The sequence below is a fragment of the Anopheles nili genome, chromosome 2 (genome assembly GCF_943737925.1).
Source record: "Anopheles nili chromosome 2, idAnoNiliSN_F5_01, whole genome shotgun sequence".
In the NCBI taxonomy this organism is placed as follows: Eukaryota; Metazoa; Arthropoda; class Insecta; order Diptera; family Culicidae; genus Anopheles; species Anopheles nili.
Window position 1 is genome coordinate 30,611,076 of NC_071291.1, and position 16,884 is coordinate 30,627,959.

Consider the following 16,884-nt stretch of genomic DNA (forward strand, 5'->3'; position numbering starts at 1 on the left):
GCACATCTGCTGGCGCTGGTGTAGCAGCAGGGTTGGGAAAGCGATTTTGGGAGGTAGTTTTGGGTAGTGTCCGACTTTTGCTAATGTGTCACTTTTGACTCCTTTTTGGGCTCCTGTTGGAACCATGGGTGCTCTCATGGAGGCGCCTGGTTGATCAAACTCATTCGCACCCGCACAACAACCCAACCGGGTCGCTCGTTTAGCGATAACTAAATTCCCAAACGATTCGGTCCCCGGCACCACGGCGTAGGGCCGAAGGATGAAGGAATTATCGCCCAAGCGTTTTCCATGGAAATTTCACCCAGCGGGTCGATAGAACGCGCGACCATCATCGATGGTGCCACCAGCTTTACCGAGTGTCCCTATTCACGCTGCAGGAGGCCCTCGAGTACGATGGAGCCCCTGCTTGTGGGTCCTTCCCCTAAGGGAGAGTGTCACCTTCGCCGCTGAGGCGGGACGCTTTGATTGCGCCTCTTCCCAGGGTGCCCTCTTTCCCTGTTTTCACTGCGTCGGGATGTCCTTTTTCGACAAAGAGGGAGCCTTGCGCTCGCACACCACACTTTTCATGGCCCACAAACTTTGGCACGCGAAACACACACTTTGGGGACACAACTTTTCGCGGAAAACCCCTCGCCCTTACGTTCACCACTTGCTCACCGAGCCACTGCCTCTGCCTCTTGGGCACAATCTCACTGGTAACAAGGAAAACTCTTAATACATGCCAATCAGCGGTGGCCCACGCGCGCTAGCGTTTCTATCATTTTACGGAGATGCTAAATTTGCTAATAAACCATAAACCTCCACCCTATCCACACGCAAACACACACACATACACAGGCAGGCAGGCAGGCACGCAAGCATCCATCCACAAGTCGGGGAAGGGAGTAAGAAAGGAAGAGGGGACTCATTTGTGGCCACTTCGTCCTTACCTTCCGACGAGAAGATTTATTTATGTTCTCTCACCCTTAGCGAGTCACTTCAGCCACTACACACCGAGTCTTGGAGGGTCCTGCAAGGCGCTACAGCCTCAGGCAAGAGGGGGCCCTTGGACAGAGCTCTGGGCAATAACAAAGCACGAATCCCTGTGCGCTTTAACGCTCGCTATGCCGTGCAACAACAGCGAGGGAAGATGAAAAAATGGCAGCACCAAAAAGTGAGGGCTCTCGAGAGTAGGAGCAAAAAAAAACCAAGAAGAAAAGCCAACGATGACTATCTCACAGCCGCAGCGCTCTCAACAACCGTGACAGGTGGAAAAGCCTCTCACCGCTTCCCTGCACCGGAACACCCGTTTGCACTGGCCTGCATGTGTCACGTCACCACCAACGTTCAACCGACGACCGCGGCCAACCACTGGCCAACACCGTTCGCCCGCTTCTGGATGGTTTTCGTGGGTTTGCGTTCATCTAACGCCTCGGTTCGAAGATGCCACCGAACCACCCTGTGTGCGTGTGCGGAGTGTGAAAATTGCGCCTGCTCCGCTCGCGAAAGAAGCCACAGGATCCGATGGAGCACACGAGAGGACGAGAAGTTAAAGCGATGGAAAAACAGCCGGAAAACGGGAGAGTGCTCCGAAAAGAGCGAGCGAAATGTAATGTGCGAGAGAGAGAGAGAGCGAGAGCGAACAATCGGATGGATCAGGAATGCCTCTCCCGTCGCAGCTATAATCCTTTACGGGTGCTTCGTTTGGCTTTATGGTTTAAATTTTCGATTTAATGCGACTTCATTTGAAAGGGATTTTTATCGCACGCTGCCCGTGAACCCGGAGATTTGCAATCGTTTTTGCAACAACTTTTTTAATTGCATACACAACTTGCAGGTCCTAAAACAATGTTAATTTGCTCGTCTGTATTCCTCCAGCCGGGGGCGATGTAAAGGCAGTAATGCTACACGCCAATTACATCGAGCATATTGATTGTTGATTGTGTAAATTTCCACCATTAGAGGGATTTATTAACTTAACACCTCCGTTGAACATCGTTCAAATGTCTACTCAACACGTGATTTTATACAAATCACCAGGCTGCTCCATCGACTTCAAATTGTCTCACTTTTGTTTTGTTGGCTCACTTTTGTTTTGTTATTTGAAGCAATTGAACATTAACGCCGATATTCTAGTCGGTTAGTGAATCCTTTCGCGAGAAGCTCGTTAAAGTTATCAAAAAATCTTTTACAAAAATAAAAATCAAAAATGCATCAAAACTGCAACTTGTGTGTATATTGCATTCCACAATGCATAGCTTCCACAATCAATAAATCAGCGCTCTTTAACCAAAGATAAGAGCTTTATCAACTATTTCACATCCGTCCAGCGTGTTATGGTGGATTGGAAAACTAACACGCTCTTTGTACCATTCGATTAGGGAATTAATTCGCTTCGGCACGACCACACTCGACCGGCACCGGGTGGCGGTTTACCAAACACACCAACACCATCTCGCACGGGATGGCAACTGCAGCGGCAACGGGTACACTCGTGCATCGCAATAGCGAACGGTACGTGCACTCGCGGATGCACTATTTTTGCACCCCAAAAACTAACCACATCGTTTCGCATGTGTTTTCTCGCATGTGTGCAAAAGCCGCGGTCGGCCCACTGAACGCTCCCATCGTCACCGTGACAACGAACGCAGTAGTGCTGCAACGGTTGCTTCGATACGATCGCGTCCGAGTGAGAAATAAGCTGTCAGAATGATCAAAACAGGAATGGGATCAATTGTGCCGCGATTCCTCCGTCAGCAGGTAAAACTTCCAGTTCGTGAAACGCCTCAAGGTACGATGCAGTTCATACGGGAACACTTATCTATTTTCCCTTCCAGACGGTGGCGGTACCCTCCGCAGTGGTGTCGGTGAAAAATTATGCAACCGAAGCGACATTCGAGACGAAGGTAAGTGCCGCGGGATAGTGCAGCGTACTTTGCAAATCCCACCGGTGACCTTGAAAGTGGCAAATGGCGCAAAACGTTCGCACCGTAACACACTCCGAACGGAATCACTCACGTTCAGCTGCCTTTTCCAGCCGTTCAAGCTGCACAACCTTAAGGAGGGCCCACCTACGAAGGGCAAGGTTACGAAGGAGGAAGCCGTTGGATATTACCGGCAAATGCAAACAATCCGCCGACTCGAGACGTCCGCCGGCAATCTCTACAAGGAGAAGCTGGTTCGCGGCTTTTGCCACCTGTACTCGGGACAGGAAGCGTGTGCGGTTGGTATGAAAGGCGCCATGCGCTCGCAGGATAACATCATCTCCGCTTACCGCGTGCACGGGTGGACCTACCTGATGGGTGTTTCTCCGCTTGGTGTGCTGTCGGAGTTGTCCGGCAAGCAAGGTGGTTGTGCGCGTGGTAAGGGCGGCTCGATGCATATGTACGCGCCCAACTTCTACGGTGGCAACGGAATTGTGGGAGCACAGGTTCCGCTCGGGGCAGGTGTTGCGTTGGCCTGCAAGTACAAGGGAAATGGAGGCGTTTGCTTGGCCCTTTATGGTGACGGTGCTGCCAATCAGGGTCAGATTTTTGAGGCATACAACATGGCACATCTGTGGAAACTGCCGTGTATTTTTGTGTGCGAGAACAACGGCTACGGTAAGAGGAGCGCATGTTCGAATGGTACTTCACCGATAACTTCTAATTATCCGTTCTCTGAATGCATTTAGGCATGGGCACGAGCGCGGAACGTGGTTCTTGCAACGTCAACTACTACCAGCGCGGAGACGTGCTGCCTGGTATTTGGGTAGATGGTATGGATGTCGTTGCGGTGCGTCTCGCTACCGAGTTTGCCATTAACCACGTGCTAAACATTGGCCCGGTGGTGATGGAAGTCTTCACCTACCGGTAGGTACGAGATTCACGAAGGAAAACAAATCTCGCTAATTGTGGTAATTGTTCTGTTCGTCCAAACAGCTACTCTGGACACTCCATGTCCGACCCGGGCACAAGCTACCGGTCGCGCGAGGAAGTACAAGAAGTTCGTCAGACGCGGGACCCTATCTCTTCGTTTAAGGAAAAGATCCTTGCCGCCGGGCTGGTAACGGCGGACGAGCTGAAGGTATTATCATATCTGTAGTTTGCCGTCATATTTAAATTACTTTGTGATTGGTTTTTTTTGTTTTTATTGTATGCACTAGGCGATGGACAACGAAATTAAAAAGGAAGTAGATGAAGCGACAAAACAAGCTAAAGCGGATGCAGAAATCGGTTTACCGGAACTCACTACCGATGTATATGCCTCCAATTTGGAAGGAGATATCCGCGGTTGTATGCCCGGATCGTGGCTCAAGCATGGCACATTGAAGCGTGCCGTTAACCTATAAAGCGATAGATTAATTCGATTCATACGATAACATCAAGTGACCTTAACCGTGTATCACTAAATACAGTAGACACACACCTCAAAGTATCGTACCCGTTCGTTCTCATACAGTGTATATCTTTAATGATTAAAAGCGATGACAGACATATGGTACGATAAGGGCAATATCGATCAAATTTATTATTATAAGTTTTATAGGTGATAGTATGGTGCGAAATTGCGTTAGTCGCTGTCACTATCCAGGTAAGAGTCTTCGAGCTCGTCCCCACCGTCATCGTAGTCGACAATGGTGAAGATGAACGCGTGACAACCGAAACGAAGCATTGCACCGTGATACAAGATGGCACTGCCCTCCCAACCGCACGCTCGAGTTGGTATGCGTCTTTCAGGTGCACATTGGCACACTGGCAGGGGCCTATCGGCCATACTGAAAAAGGATCAACACATGTACGTTGTAGAACAATATTGAGGATGCCATATCTCCTACCACACACAGGCAATAATATTCGTGCACTTACCTTGTAGAAGCATAAAACTCTTCCGCTCTAGTTTGTGCACACGTCTTACGAGATTTTTCAAGTATGCTTTGCAGATCCTGTCTGAGCTGATTTCGGGAATCTTGTTTCGTGCCATTTTCCTGCCCGTCACTGCTCGATTTTTTGCTTTCAGCGAGAAAATTCACACGGGTAGAATGTTGGTCCGCCGATTTGTGCCTTCTTTCTGACGTGTGATCAGTAAAATCGCAAGCATATAAATGACCGTTAACCTCCGTCCCAAACTCGGAGTAGTTTATCAACTCGAACATTCGAGTTACCTATTAAGCAAAATAAAAAGGAGAATCATGATTCAGTACACAGTAGTACAGGGTGCAACCATCATTGAAGAAAAAAAAGATTACAAATAGTACCTCATCATAAAATATGATTGCATGCCGACTAGACGTGGATGCACAATCACCGTATTTAACCAATGTCAAGTCATTTCCCGGACCAGAGCCTATTGTTAAACAACGATACGACATGCAAATAGCATCAGAAGCATCTACTTTCTCGAAGGAAAAATATCCTTCCTGATCCAAATCGACCCATGTGAGAGCAGCACGGACGCGAATTTGTTGCTGCTGAGCTTGATTCACGATACGTTCCGTCAAGCCAGTGAGCCCGTTAATCTTCGCAGGGTTTGGTTCCGTTGCATCAGATAACTCGCTGGAAATCATTCTCTTAATCGTTTTCCGCACATTTTGCATACCGCCGTGCACATTTGCTTTGCTGGTTTCTTTTGCGTTGTTACCATTTGCCGTTGTAAATTCTCGCGCTATTCTTTCAATATCTTCTTTTGTCAGCAATTGGCTGGGAAGGGGCATTTTTTTGAGATCATCGTTCTGGCTTAACTGTTTAATAATCTCGCTTCGATTTGTTTCATTATCTGAAGACGACTGCACGATATCGGGATAATCGACGATTAGTTGTTGCATCCGTTGCAATGCTAGAAGTCGGATCAACACCGGATCCAGATATTCTAACTCTCGACTCACTTGAAAAGAAAACATTATTGAATATGAATAAAAAATGTTTAGCAAAACATACTGCAACACATTTCTAACACAACCAATGTAAGATAAGTGCATAGCTAGTAAAGACTGTTAGATCATCCTTACCTTCTTCATCATGTGTATTGCGACCATGTAGTTCATTTTTGATAGCTTTACTATTTAGTTCAACACGATTTGTAACTTTTTTACAATCAGTTACATCATTTTCCATGTCTTTGCTACATTTTCCTGTATTTGAACAATCAACAGGTTTATCGCAACGATTGCTATTCTCACTTCCATTCGCCAAATTTTTGCCCATCGATTTTTCATTCTGACTGGTACTGTCGTCACTGCTATCGCAATCATCGGTCTCCATTTTCTCAAAGCCCATCTTTTCGTCTGCCTTTTCGATTGCTTGCAGTTCACGTTCCACAATTTGCAGCAATGCCTTGTCATCATACGGTTGTGAGCCCACATTTTTGAAATGTGCAGACGGGTTCACCTGACGTGATCGAAGAAATCTGCGAAGTGTTGGAAGTAGCGGCGCAGGATTTTGATAGTGATATTCAATCGCTGCAGGTATCAGGATCTTTGTCCGTTCACGGATCTTTTGCTTCAGCCTAAAGGGTGGATTCCGACGATGAACTTTGCGTAGAAAATCCGTTTTCACTGTTTCATGATCGATGTCATTGCTAAATTGATTCCACAACCGTATGCGTTCTGTCGCAGACACTGAGGTGACCATTTTTTCATCCTGCCAAGTAAAAAATAGTTAAATAATCGTCACGTAAAAGCGATTGTTACCCATCTTGCGAAACAGTACTCACAATGATCTGTTGTACATGATTCGGGCACATCCACATGGAGGTTGGCATTGCTGTGAGCGGAGGATCTAAACAATCCTGATGAAATAGCAGGTCGCAATAGTCGCAAGCAACCAAGGGAGCTTTGCGACAAGACGCACCACAAACGTGACACGTTCTAGCAGGCAAAGGTACCAATCCCTGACTGTCAAGTTCGTGCAGTTTCCTCAGTTTGGCTTTTTTTCCTAGCTTATCTGCTTTTTCAGTGCCAGGAAATGGAAAACACATTTCCATGTCCAACGGAAGTTCAAACTGTTTTGGATTCAGCATTTTTGCTGCTTCTATAAGTTTAGCAAACGGGCTATAAGTTGGATACTCATTCCACTTTTCTGCCGTCATTGATTCTTCTCTTGGTTCTGTTTCAGACATCATCGGTTCAACAGAAACCAATGCATTGGCCGTAGTTAACGGTACGGGGGCCTCAGATGGAGGTGTGGTTGGTTCGCTTAAAGACGCTAGACCATCGTTATTATCTCCGTCATTCGAAAGTTTGCCAACGGAGGTACTCGAATTAGAGCTTTTGTGTGATAAACTACGATCACGTAATCGCAATTTTTCCTCTGTCTCCGATGAGATTGGGCCATCCAAACCCGTTGACATTTTATATCTACACGTGTGGCAGACCCACTGCCCGTAAGGAATTTCTTGTTCCGACAATGGCGGATCGTGACATCCCAAATGAAAGCTTGATGGACATCGATCGCAACAAAGCAGAGCACCTCCTTCATTACACGAATCGCACGTATCGTTGTTATGACCTCGTCCAGGTTTTCTGTAGTAAGGATGACTTTGACGCTTTTGTTGATTGCGACCCAAAGAGTCGATTGACTCCGGTGGTTTTATGAGGGCCTGAATGAGCTGTAATCGATAGCAAAGAAAAATATCCTTACGTCCTTTGCTGCTTTGGTTTTACCCACTACGGAGTGTATGAAATTGTGGAGTTTTCGTACCGGCATTAATCCACCCGTAGCCATCAGGTCATCCGGTTGTGCACGCTGTTTGCCTATTTTAGCATTCATGGTTCGTTTGCTTTGATTTATTACAAAAATATGAAATTCTAGATTAAGAACAACTTTTACTTTAAACAGCAAGCACCACTATGTTTTTTGTTTGTTTCTGACACAATGCCGCCAAGCAGGTTTATATCAACTAATTCGTATCTCCCTCAACCAGACTACAAGGCTTGATGAATCAATCTCATAGCTATGCATTTCATTAAATTGTTTTGATAGTACATACTACATTCAATACGAATTTACACATTTTAATGTTTATGTTTATGTTTTTGAAAGCACGTCTTGGAGCTTTCTATACAATGCAAAGCACAAAACATTATTTCGGCGCTTTTGAAATTCTGTTGTCAAAATGTCATTGTGACACACGATCGGACACAAAGCGATACGTAGGGGTGTGTATGTGCAGAGAAGTAAATTGTGACAAAATTGTCTTATGATGTGATTTCTGTCTTGCTGTTTTGTGTGTTCCTGTTTGTAAAATCGGTTTTCCTTGAGTTTTCTTTCCGTTTCCCCGTAATTAAGTGTACTTGTACGTGCGTTCTACCATACTCGCAACATTTCGGAACCCGGTAGATATGTTATGAATTGTGCCACAGAGTTGTTGTTGATCGATAAAACACACAGATTAGCTACTGGTGCAAGGGAAGGGCAATTCGGGGGGAGTCGCGAGTGTACAGAGACCAAGCTCAGGAAGCGATCTGATAATGGCACGAGAGTATGATCACTTGTTTAAATTGCTCATTATTGGCGACAGTGGTAAGTAGCCGTGACAAGTTTGTTAAGGTAACGACATACGTTTCGGAAGGCCAATAGTAATGGTTCTGTGGATCCACGATGCCAGGCGGTTTTTCCTACCTAACGCCCTCCCCCAATCAAATCGTCCTCTTGTTCATTCATCTAAAACAAAGAATGTCTCTAGAGATGTGCTTGTTGAATGTGAGTGCGTTAGCATAACAAGCTATGACTCGCCTGTTTTGTTCCCACCCCTATATCCAGTAAAAGATATTAATTCACGTTCAATAAACGAGTTCTATGTTGCCCGCATCCTCATCGTAGTTGTTGGTGACTAACCATATAATCCAGGAATAGCAACGTATATGTATCAGAAGCATTAATTATACAGCGGCTGCTTATCAGACATTACTGTTTATTCTTGTTTATATGTTGTCTACTCCTATTCTTTCGTTTGTTTCCGTTTTTCTTAATCTGTACTTGAACTAGTTAGCAGCAAATTTTATGTTACAAGGATGCACTTTCAAGACGATTTACTTCAAATACAACATACGTAGTAGAGTCTTGTGTGAGAGAACCCCTTTAGGCAGTTTAACTAAAATAAATATCTGTATCCCTATAATAAATAAATTCGATTTACTCGTTTTTATATTTAACTTTTAGGTGTAGGCAAGTCCTCACTGCTGATACGCTTCTCTGATAATACATTCTCCGGAAGCTACATCACGACCATTGGTGTCGACTTCAAGATACGGACAGTAAATATCAACGGTGAGCGAGTTAAACTGCAAATTTGGGACACTGCTGGGCAGGAACGGTTCAGAACTATTACCAACACGTAAGAGAATGATTGGCAGCATGCAAGAATGCATTTAATGGAGCAAAGAATTACGAGACCGTTTCATGCTTTATCGCACCTTTCCATGTAGCTATTACCGGGGTACGCACGGTGTCATCGTGGTGTACGACGTGACGAACGGCGAATCGTTCGGAAACGTTAAACGTTGGCTGCAAGAGATAGAATCAAACTGTGACATAGTCAATAAAGTGCTAGGTAAGATAACGAAAGCTTAATCGTCTCTACAAAACTGATCACATTGACCGGTATTTGCTCATTGCTTGTCTTGTTTTTCAGTTGGCAATAAAAATGACGATCCAACGCGCAAGGTAGTTACCACCGAAGATGCGGAACGTTTCGCCAACCAGATGGAGATAAAATTGTTCGAAACATCCGCCAAAGACAATATCAATGTGGAGGACATGTTTCTCGCCATTACGGAGCAGGTTCTAAGGCACAAAAAGCAAACGCAGAAGCAGCAGCAATCGGAAACGAACAACGATACGGTGCAGCTCAAGAAGGGCACACACAAAAAGAAAAACAAATGCTGCTAATAGCTCGCTGGAAGAGGTTGTATACCTCTCGTGTTGTGTCGCCTATGGCGACGGACTACGGAGCTGTATCAGTTTTTTTTTGTGTTTTGTACAGTAATATCAACGGCAGTCGCACCCCATTATGCCACTGTAAGAAGCAAAGGAGTGCAGGATTCGTACGTTTGCTCGACTAAAGGAATAGAATAAAAAAATTAGGACCGGTTCCAAATTGTAGCCACTCTGTGAGGATAACGCATGCCAGATGGCAAACACATGATATTGGCCTCGATAGTATTGAACGAAGAGACTGGATAAAATGCATGGAAAGTACGTTTAGCGACGAACTAGATTGTCGTACGCTGACGAAATTCAATTGATACCAATTGCGCACCATTCCACATCTCTCCGGAATCCTAATAGGATTTTGCTTTGGATGAATTCGTTTGTCGTGTTTAGATTCGTTTATGCATATCCCACCACAAACCAACTGCCGTGAATGATACAACTCGTGAAGCAAAACTTTTCTAACTTCTTGCCCACATCCCGAATATTCTGTAACGGTAATAATAATAATTATTATGATAATTGTACAATGCTTCTTTATGATTTTCTTGGCAAACGTTTATTTTAACAACTGAACCAAACACTATTGATCAAAGCTTGTTTAAAAATTGTATCAAAAAATTAAACTAAACAACATGATACACTGCGGGCGCCTATGTCGTGCATTTAATTTACAACGGTTATTATGACGCACTCGGTAGCACATTTCACAGCGGATCGCATTGTACGAATGGACTTCCGGTGAATCCTTCTGGGCAGTAGCAGACTGGCACGTGATGGTCAGTCTGTCGAGCAATAGGAAATAAAAAAAATATATAACATCACTAGTAACATATCACATTCACTCTGCATGCAGCGAATCACACTCATACCTTACAGGCCGCGTTCTTGCCGCAGCTTTTAACGCAAGGATCAACGCACTCTCCCTTTCTGCATCCCTGAATTTCGATGCAATCACCATCGTTCAAACATTGTGGCTTGATGCATTCCTTAAAGGGATCGCCCAAGTAACCGAACGGGCACGAACAAACAGGAACGCCTGCGGTGTTCAAACGACAGGACGCTTGAATACCGCACGGGTTATCCGGACACTGTGCTGCAGGATGTAAGTTTCTTTAGCTTGTACGGCTTACTCAACGTCGTTACTTTACTCACCATAGCTACTGCACACAACCGCCAATGTAATGCAGATCACAGCAAATGCATAGTGCGACTAAAAAAAAGGAAACGGAACATATCAAACCACTGTTGGAATATCAATTTCCCTTTAAATTTAGCGAACAGGTTTTGTAAAGCTCGGTCAACCCATTGCGATGGATTAAAATTTCTTTTTTTACTAGTTCGTTCGAGTAATTAATATTTTAAAAAGTTCAACACTACATTGAATGACTACATCAGTCAGCACTCATAAGGCTACCAGCATCACTAAGCTCAAGTAACGTACCATTATTGAATAGATTTTTAAATGCTCGAGTGTAGACAAGAATTTTCGGGTATTAAACCGTGCGGGCGGTTCCAACTACTAAAGCGTACTGGCTGTGAAACGTTCCCTGCAAATCAATATCTAACCTAACGTACGCCTCGCATCGTAACAGCTCGGAAAACGCTTTTCTCACGGATCTTTGCAGGTGCATCAATAGCAATTGTTTGTAGCAAGCGGAATGCAACAGATTAACTAATTGGCGAAAATGTAGATTGTGCCCCAGGTTCATGGACATCACACGCCTCGATCATATAGAGGGTAAAAAGTCAAGGTGTGAGCAAAGTAACCTCATGCAATGGTTTTTACAAATAAATAATATTTTGTAACGTAGCTATTGCAACAAACTGTCTTGTAACCAATCAATTCACTTTATAAACTTGGCGTACTACGTCCGCGGGATTCGGCATGCAATCGGATTAAAGCACGTGTAAGCAGGCTCCAGGAAAAAAAATTGCACTCATAACAACGTGAGAGCAACCGGCAGCGCACGTTATCGTTGTCGGAAATCTGGTGAGATAAATAATTTGGAATCTACCGCATGCAGTATCGATTTCGAGCGTCATGGGAATTTCCTCCAGTTTCTCACTAAGTAAGCGGCAGCATCTAGTTCCGTTGCCTGTTTCAGAAAGTAACGTCACCGGCCAAGCGTGTTACGATCACGAGCCGCAGCTTAATGTGTGGAATTGGATTGTACATTTTACTCGCATTCTTTCAACATAAAGAAAATATCACATAGTTATGTTCAAATATTTATTAGCTTTTATGTCGAACTGGTATAGATTGTATTTTAGAATGGCAACCAACTGGGGGGCAATATTAAAGCAAGGGTAAAAATGCAGGTGCGAACAATTGCTTCAATTAGTTTCGATTTAATTGCATCATTACACCCGTTGCTGCTACGCTCGGCTCGCCTAAAGTCGGCTCGATAGTACTATTTTCGATTTGTTAGACTATACAGCGAAAAGAAGACTTAAGGTGTGTTTCAATAAGTTAAGGATGAGGCTTCCGTGCCGCATACCGCTGCCTAACGACTAGCCGGAGTGGCACAAATGCACGAGATACACCAGTCGGTTGGTTTCTCGATTCAAGATGCATATGACGAGGTGGTTAATAGATGAGGCATTTAAGGGACGGCACTTCGCTTCTTGTTGTATCGGGCCACCGGGTAATTGCGTGCAGTGCGACACGACACCAGTGCATCACCCTGTGTTCCGGCTGGGCAGGTACATACTGCTAGATGACGCTTTGCTTGGCACTGGGCACCTGCAAAAAGGTGTGATTCATCGATTAGCTAATGCGTAGGAAACGTCGGTGAAAGAGTTTTCGATTGGGAACATACCAACTCCGCATTGTCCGATGCAAGGATCGACACACTGATAGGATATACAGGCCTTATGATCCGAACACTCCGCATCGCTCTGGCATTCACCCTGCAAGCCAAATGACGACAAAGGTTATCCCAGGGAAAGGATCATTCAAACACGGCCAAAACTCACCCGAACACAGCTAGTCAGCGCGTTGCCAGTATAACCAGGAGGACACGTGCATACTGGCCGTTCCTGGTTGCTTCGATCGTATCCTGGCGTACAGACGGCATTCGATCCGCACGGGTTCGGACTGCAAAGGTCCTCCTTCGTGAACGGGCGGCAACTGATGAAGGGATCACCAGTCATGTCCCGTGGGCAGCTGCACACAGGCGTCAATCCACGCAGGTTGCAATCAGCATCAACTCCACATGCACCCTCACACGGGTTTTTACAGATACCGTAAATGCACGCAGGTCGTCCAGCTGGACAATCGCGATCACCGAAGCACTCTGGTCGACACTCGGTGAATGGGCTGCCAATGTAACCCTTGGGACACTCGCAAACGGCTCGGTGGTTTGTCACACGAGCACAGGTTGCACCTTTACCGCACTGATTGCATCCGTTTGTGCACTTAAACTGGCTGCAGTACTGATGGGCGCTGCACTCGACGTCAGATTCACACTCATGCCGGCAACCCGATAGTGGCGATCCCTGCGAGGAAACGGAACACACCATGCTGGGTAAGGACTAACGTTTTAGACTCATTCCACATTAGGAAAACTTACGATGTAACCGGGTAGGCAGGAACACGTTGGGACGCCATTGGTCACTTCACATTTGGTATTAGAACCGCAAGGACTAGGGCGGCACAGCTCCTCTGCAATAGACAGTATAAGAGCGAAGAAAACAAAAATATTCTCAGCCTTTTGAAACGATTTCGACCTATTATTGTTAGTGAACCTTTACTCATATGTTAGAGGAACAAGTATAATTGCTGAGAGCTTGGCCTTACAAAAAATAACTCAAAAACCAACACAATGCGCACCAATTTGCATACATTCAATTTTATATCCGCTTCCTTACAGCCTCCATTCGCCCACTATTGCCCGATCGTAAATTATAAACCGTTCGGGCACGCTCCAAATTTGCCATCTGGCTTTCGCATGCGTAGGATGCGATCCAGACGAGATCTAATGGCCATATTTTACGCACAATTTGCCATTGTGCTTTTGATGGCACGCTTTAAAAGCGATTTTTTGTTTGTTACCAAACAATGCTCGCAATAGGTATTCTCGGTGGTGGCAGGACCACGCCACGTGGGCGAAGTGCCATGTCGAAAATGGCGAACCTAATGGGCGCCCATTATCGTATCAAAACGATCTAACGGAAAACAGAGCTCGTACACAAAATCCTCGATCCAAATTATTATAATCCCAAAGTCCAAAAGTTTCAAACCCTATTAGCTGTTTTGTGCTCTCTTAAGAACCTCCTCAATAAAGTCATCGAATCCGCAATACCCAGGTTAGTCGATTTTGGAAAGCCACCCTCTTTTAGTTTGTTTTTTTTTTTTTGTTAAGTCAATAAATGCTAGATGCTTTGCGGGCGACGGAATGGCATCTTCGCGCCACGCCAAACTCATTTGAAATTCGCGCCCAACAAACCGTTGGTGGTGAAACAGCTTCATCAAGGGGATGCGGCCTACACACACGTAGGTGCGATCGTTTATAGCCCCCAAACACTGCGGGTGTGCTCCACTATCGCGAGGAAGCATCATTTGCGTTGGGGAGTTGCTGCCCGCACATGGGCACCGATTGTTTCCGGGCCCCGTCATTGTAGCGGTACGGTAATGGAAGCAAACATGGCGCACGTTTTCGTCCAAAGTCAAGGTAAGCAAGCTCTACACCCGGACGCACGCGCCACAGCGTAGGTGTGGCATGCCCCGTTCGAGAACAAAGTCAATCGCCACCAACAAACACCCAGCGGCTTCCGTCGATTTACGTAGAATTGCGCGTATAGTAATTTAAACAACGTCGTTACCCCATAAACGATCGTACACAAACGCGTCCATTACCACGCTGTTGGGTTACTTCCGCGATCACACGCACGGTATGTGGGATGTGGCTAACACTATACTTACCAGGATCCTGCAGGCGACAGCTATTGAAAGGATCTCCGACTCGTCCTCGGGGGCAGCTACATACGGGCACGTGGTTGCGTACCTATGAGGAGACGAAAACGATGTACCAGAGTAGTGACCTGATCATACGCCTGAGTTATGCCATCAGCTTACCTCACAGTTGGCATTGATTCCGCAAACACCCGCGCACGGATTGACGCAGTTCCCGTTGCGGCAGGCCTGATCACCCCGACATTCCGTGTGATCGAGACACTCAGCCCGACGGCACTGGACGAGCGGGTTGCCACTGGAACCTGCGGGGCAGGAACAAACCGGACGACCACCGGACGTCTCCTGACACGTGGCACCTACACCGCATGGACTACGCAAGCATCCTTGCCCTAAAAGGGAAGCGAACACAGGCGACACTGTGGTTATGCAATTCGCTTGCGCACAATCAAGGGTGACTCGGCGGACTACTGTTTGCAACTGGTTTGAAATTCTGCGCTCAGAGTGTCAGTAAGTAGTGCTCTGTTCTAGGAAGCTTCTGCCATGGTTTAGAGTCATATTAGTTGCTGTTTGAGTGTAATCGTTGAAGAGAGATTTCTCACACAAGTCCGCTGATGACGTACGTTTTGCTCCAGTAAGCTGAGAAGGTGGTTACATGCATAACTGGATACAGTATACTAGGTGGGAAAACTAGCTATAACCTATTTGGTACTTGTCAAGTTTAGCAAGCGACAATGTGGGTTTGTATTGTGTTTGCACTACGCACTCTTGATGGGAATGTGGGTCAATAACGTGCCAAAGTTGTGTAATCCTTCTTCAAGGAGAGCGTTGTTTGCGATCACAATCGCTAAGATCGCTGGAGAATGGCGTGTCCCGAAACTCCGTGATGATGTGCGTCATGTGTCCTGTTTGACAGCTCCAAAACTAGCGTTCTACCGTGCGAAAAGAATACGGCCAATGTTAAAAGCAAAGCCGGAAGAGGCGCGTGTTAGATGAGGGGAAACAAAACCAAAAACAAAGAAAACTATTCCAATGCCTTCCGTCGCAGTTGCGTCATCGTAGGCTATGCGGCGATTTCCGGCAACCACCGTTCCGGAGGTGGTCTGGTACTGCCTGGTCGTAACTCCCTGCGCATTTGTGTAGTACACGACCTCGGGTTGTGGGTTCGGGGCAGTGTACGTATAGTACGAGTAGGCAGCAGGCGACGCCACCGACGGATCGACTTTTGTGCGCGTTATGGTCACGATTTCGTCACCGGCCCGATAGACGTGTCGTTGCGTACCTACGGCTGCGAACCAAACGTTTGCAAACACCAGCAGCGCCAGCAGGAGCCGGAACGTTGCAGGACCTGCGGACGGCCGCCGCAGTTGCACCGGAAGCTGGAACGATAATGAGGCACTCGTCATCAAGCGGGTTTTGGCGGGAATGTCATTCGGTGGGGTTTAACAGACTGTATCCTAAATGGCTTAAAGCCGTTTGTTCATGAGTAGCAGAGTGGAGCAAAAAACAAAAACTTTTCGAACGAATTGTAGATAAGAAAAACTTCTCTTTCACACGTAGCGAATACTGTTTTGGAGTGCACTATTTGAACAGTGTTTGTATTTTTAACTGTGTATTTGGGTACTGCAACCAACCAACTGATGATACGCATGTACGCAAACACGTGGTATTCGAATTCTCACGACGGCCCATATTTTTGAACGTTTCCGCACAGTTTATTAAAAAAAACTACTCCTATTCTCGAACTACTCATCGGCAAGTAATTAACTGCTGCAACGTACCATCGTAAACGCGCCTTTTTTAAACGACACCAGCAGCATAAAACAGCGCCCCGTTTCGTAGCTCAGATCGATCGGATTGATCTTATTTAGTGATGCACAACTAGAATCGTCAACACCTTTTGGGGGGGATTGTCCGCAACTCGCAGCCTCTCGCGTCCGATATCCGATCGGAACGTGTAAACGATTGTCAACCAACTGTTTGAATGCCATCGACGAACGGGGGTATATATAAAAATCGTCACATGCAAAAGCAAAGCATGGTCATCGCTCCTCGTTTGGTGACGATCTTGGAGGACCCGCT

At 46.0% G+C, this 16,884-nt stretch overlaps 5 protein-coding genes across 5 annotated transcripts; 2 read left to right on the top strand and 3 right to left on the bottom strand.

Moving 5' to 3' along the window:
* Window positions 1-2,559: 2,559 nt before the first annotated feature.
* Window positions 2,560-4,394, top strand: LOC128721646 (pyruvate dehydrogenase E1 component subunit alpha, mitochondrial-like). Its single transcript, XM_053815419.1, has 6 exons — window positions 2,560-2,739; window positions 2,817-2,885; window positions 3,017-3,581; window positions 3,653-3,830; window positions 3,900-4,044; window positions 4,124-4,394. Exons 1-6 carry the CDS (start codon window positions 2,689-2,691, stop codon window positions 4,307-4,309), a joined length of 1,194 nt encoding a protein of 397 aa, XP_053671394.1. The 5' UTR covers window positions 2,560-2,688; the 3' UTR covers window positions 4,310-4,394.
* A 136-nt stretch (window positions 4,395-4,530) lies between these two features.
* LOC128720447 (PHD finger protein 12) lies at window positions 4,531-7,724 on the bottom strand. Its single transcript, XM_053814117.1, has 6 exons — window positions 7,656-7,724; window positions 6,670-7,563; window positions 5,953-6,596; window positions 5,216-5,843; window positions 4,827-5,122; window positions 4,531-4,735 (listed from the first exon to the last, which is right to left on the bottom strand). The coding sequence occupies exons 1-6, from the start codon at window positions 7,722-7,724 to the stop codon at window positions 4,531-4,533; spliced, it is 2,736 nt and encodes a 911-aa protein (XP_053670092.1).
* A 437-nt stretch (window positions 7,725-8,161) lies between these two features.
* LOC128721491 (ras-related protein Rab-35-like) lies at window positions 8,162-9,965 on the top strand. Its single transcript, XM_053815247.1, has 4 exons — window positions 8,162-8,477; window positions 9,117-9,291; window positions 9,383-9,507; window positions 9,589-9,965. The coding sequence occupies exons 1-4, from the start codon at window positions 8,426-8,428 to the stop codon at window positions 9,843-9,845; spliced, it is 609 nt and encodes a 202-aa protein (XP_053671222.1). The 5' UTR covers window positions 8,162-8,425; the 3' UTR covers window positions 9,846-9,965.
* Window positions 9,966-10,459: 494 nt separating this feature from the next.
* On the bottom strand, window positions 10,460-11,385 carry LOC128721492 (delta-like protein 4). The gene is made up of 4 exons (XM_053815248.1): window positions 11,332-11,385; window positions 11,043-11,100; window positions 10,760-10,983; window positions 10,460-10,672 (listed from the first exon to the last, which is right to left on the bottom strand). The coding sequence occupies exons 1-4, from the start codon at window positions 11,332-11,334 to the stop codon at window positions 10,595-10,597; spliced, it is 363 nt and encodes a 120-aa protein (XP_053671223.1). The 5' UTR covers window positions 11,335-11,385; the 3' UTR covers window positions 10,460-10,594.
* A 733-nt stretch (window positions 11,386-12,118) lies between these two features.
* On the bottom strand, window positions 12,119-16,208 carry LOC128721363 (neurogenic locus notch homolog protein 1-like). Its single transcript, XM_053815110.1, has 7 exons — window positions 15,839-16,208; window positions 14,968-15,194; window positions 14,815-14,896; window positions 13,463-13,554; window positions 12,867-13,388; window positions 12,710-12,800; window positions 12,119-12,633 (listed from the first exon to the last, which is right to left on the bottom strand). The coding sequence occupies exons 1-7, from the start codon at window positions 16,206-16,208 to the stop codon at window positions 12,494-12,496; spliced, it is 1,524 nt and encodes a 507-aa protein (XP_053671085.1). The 3' UTR covers window positions 12,119-12,493.
* Between the last annotated feature and the right edge of the window lie 676 nt (window positions 16,209-16,884).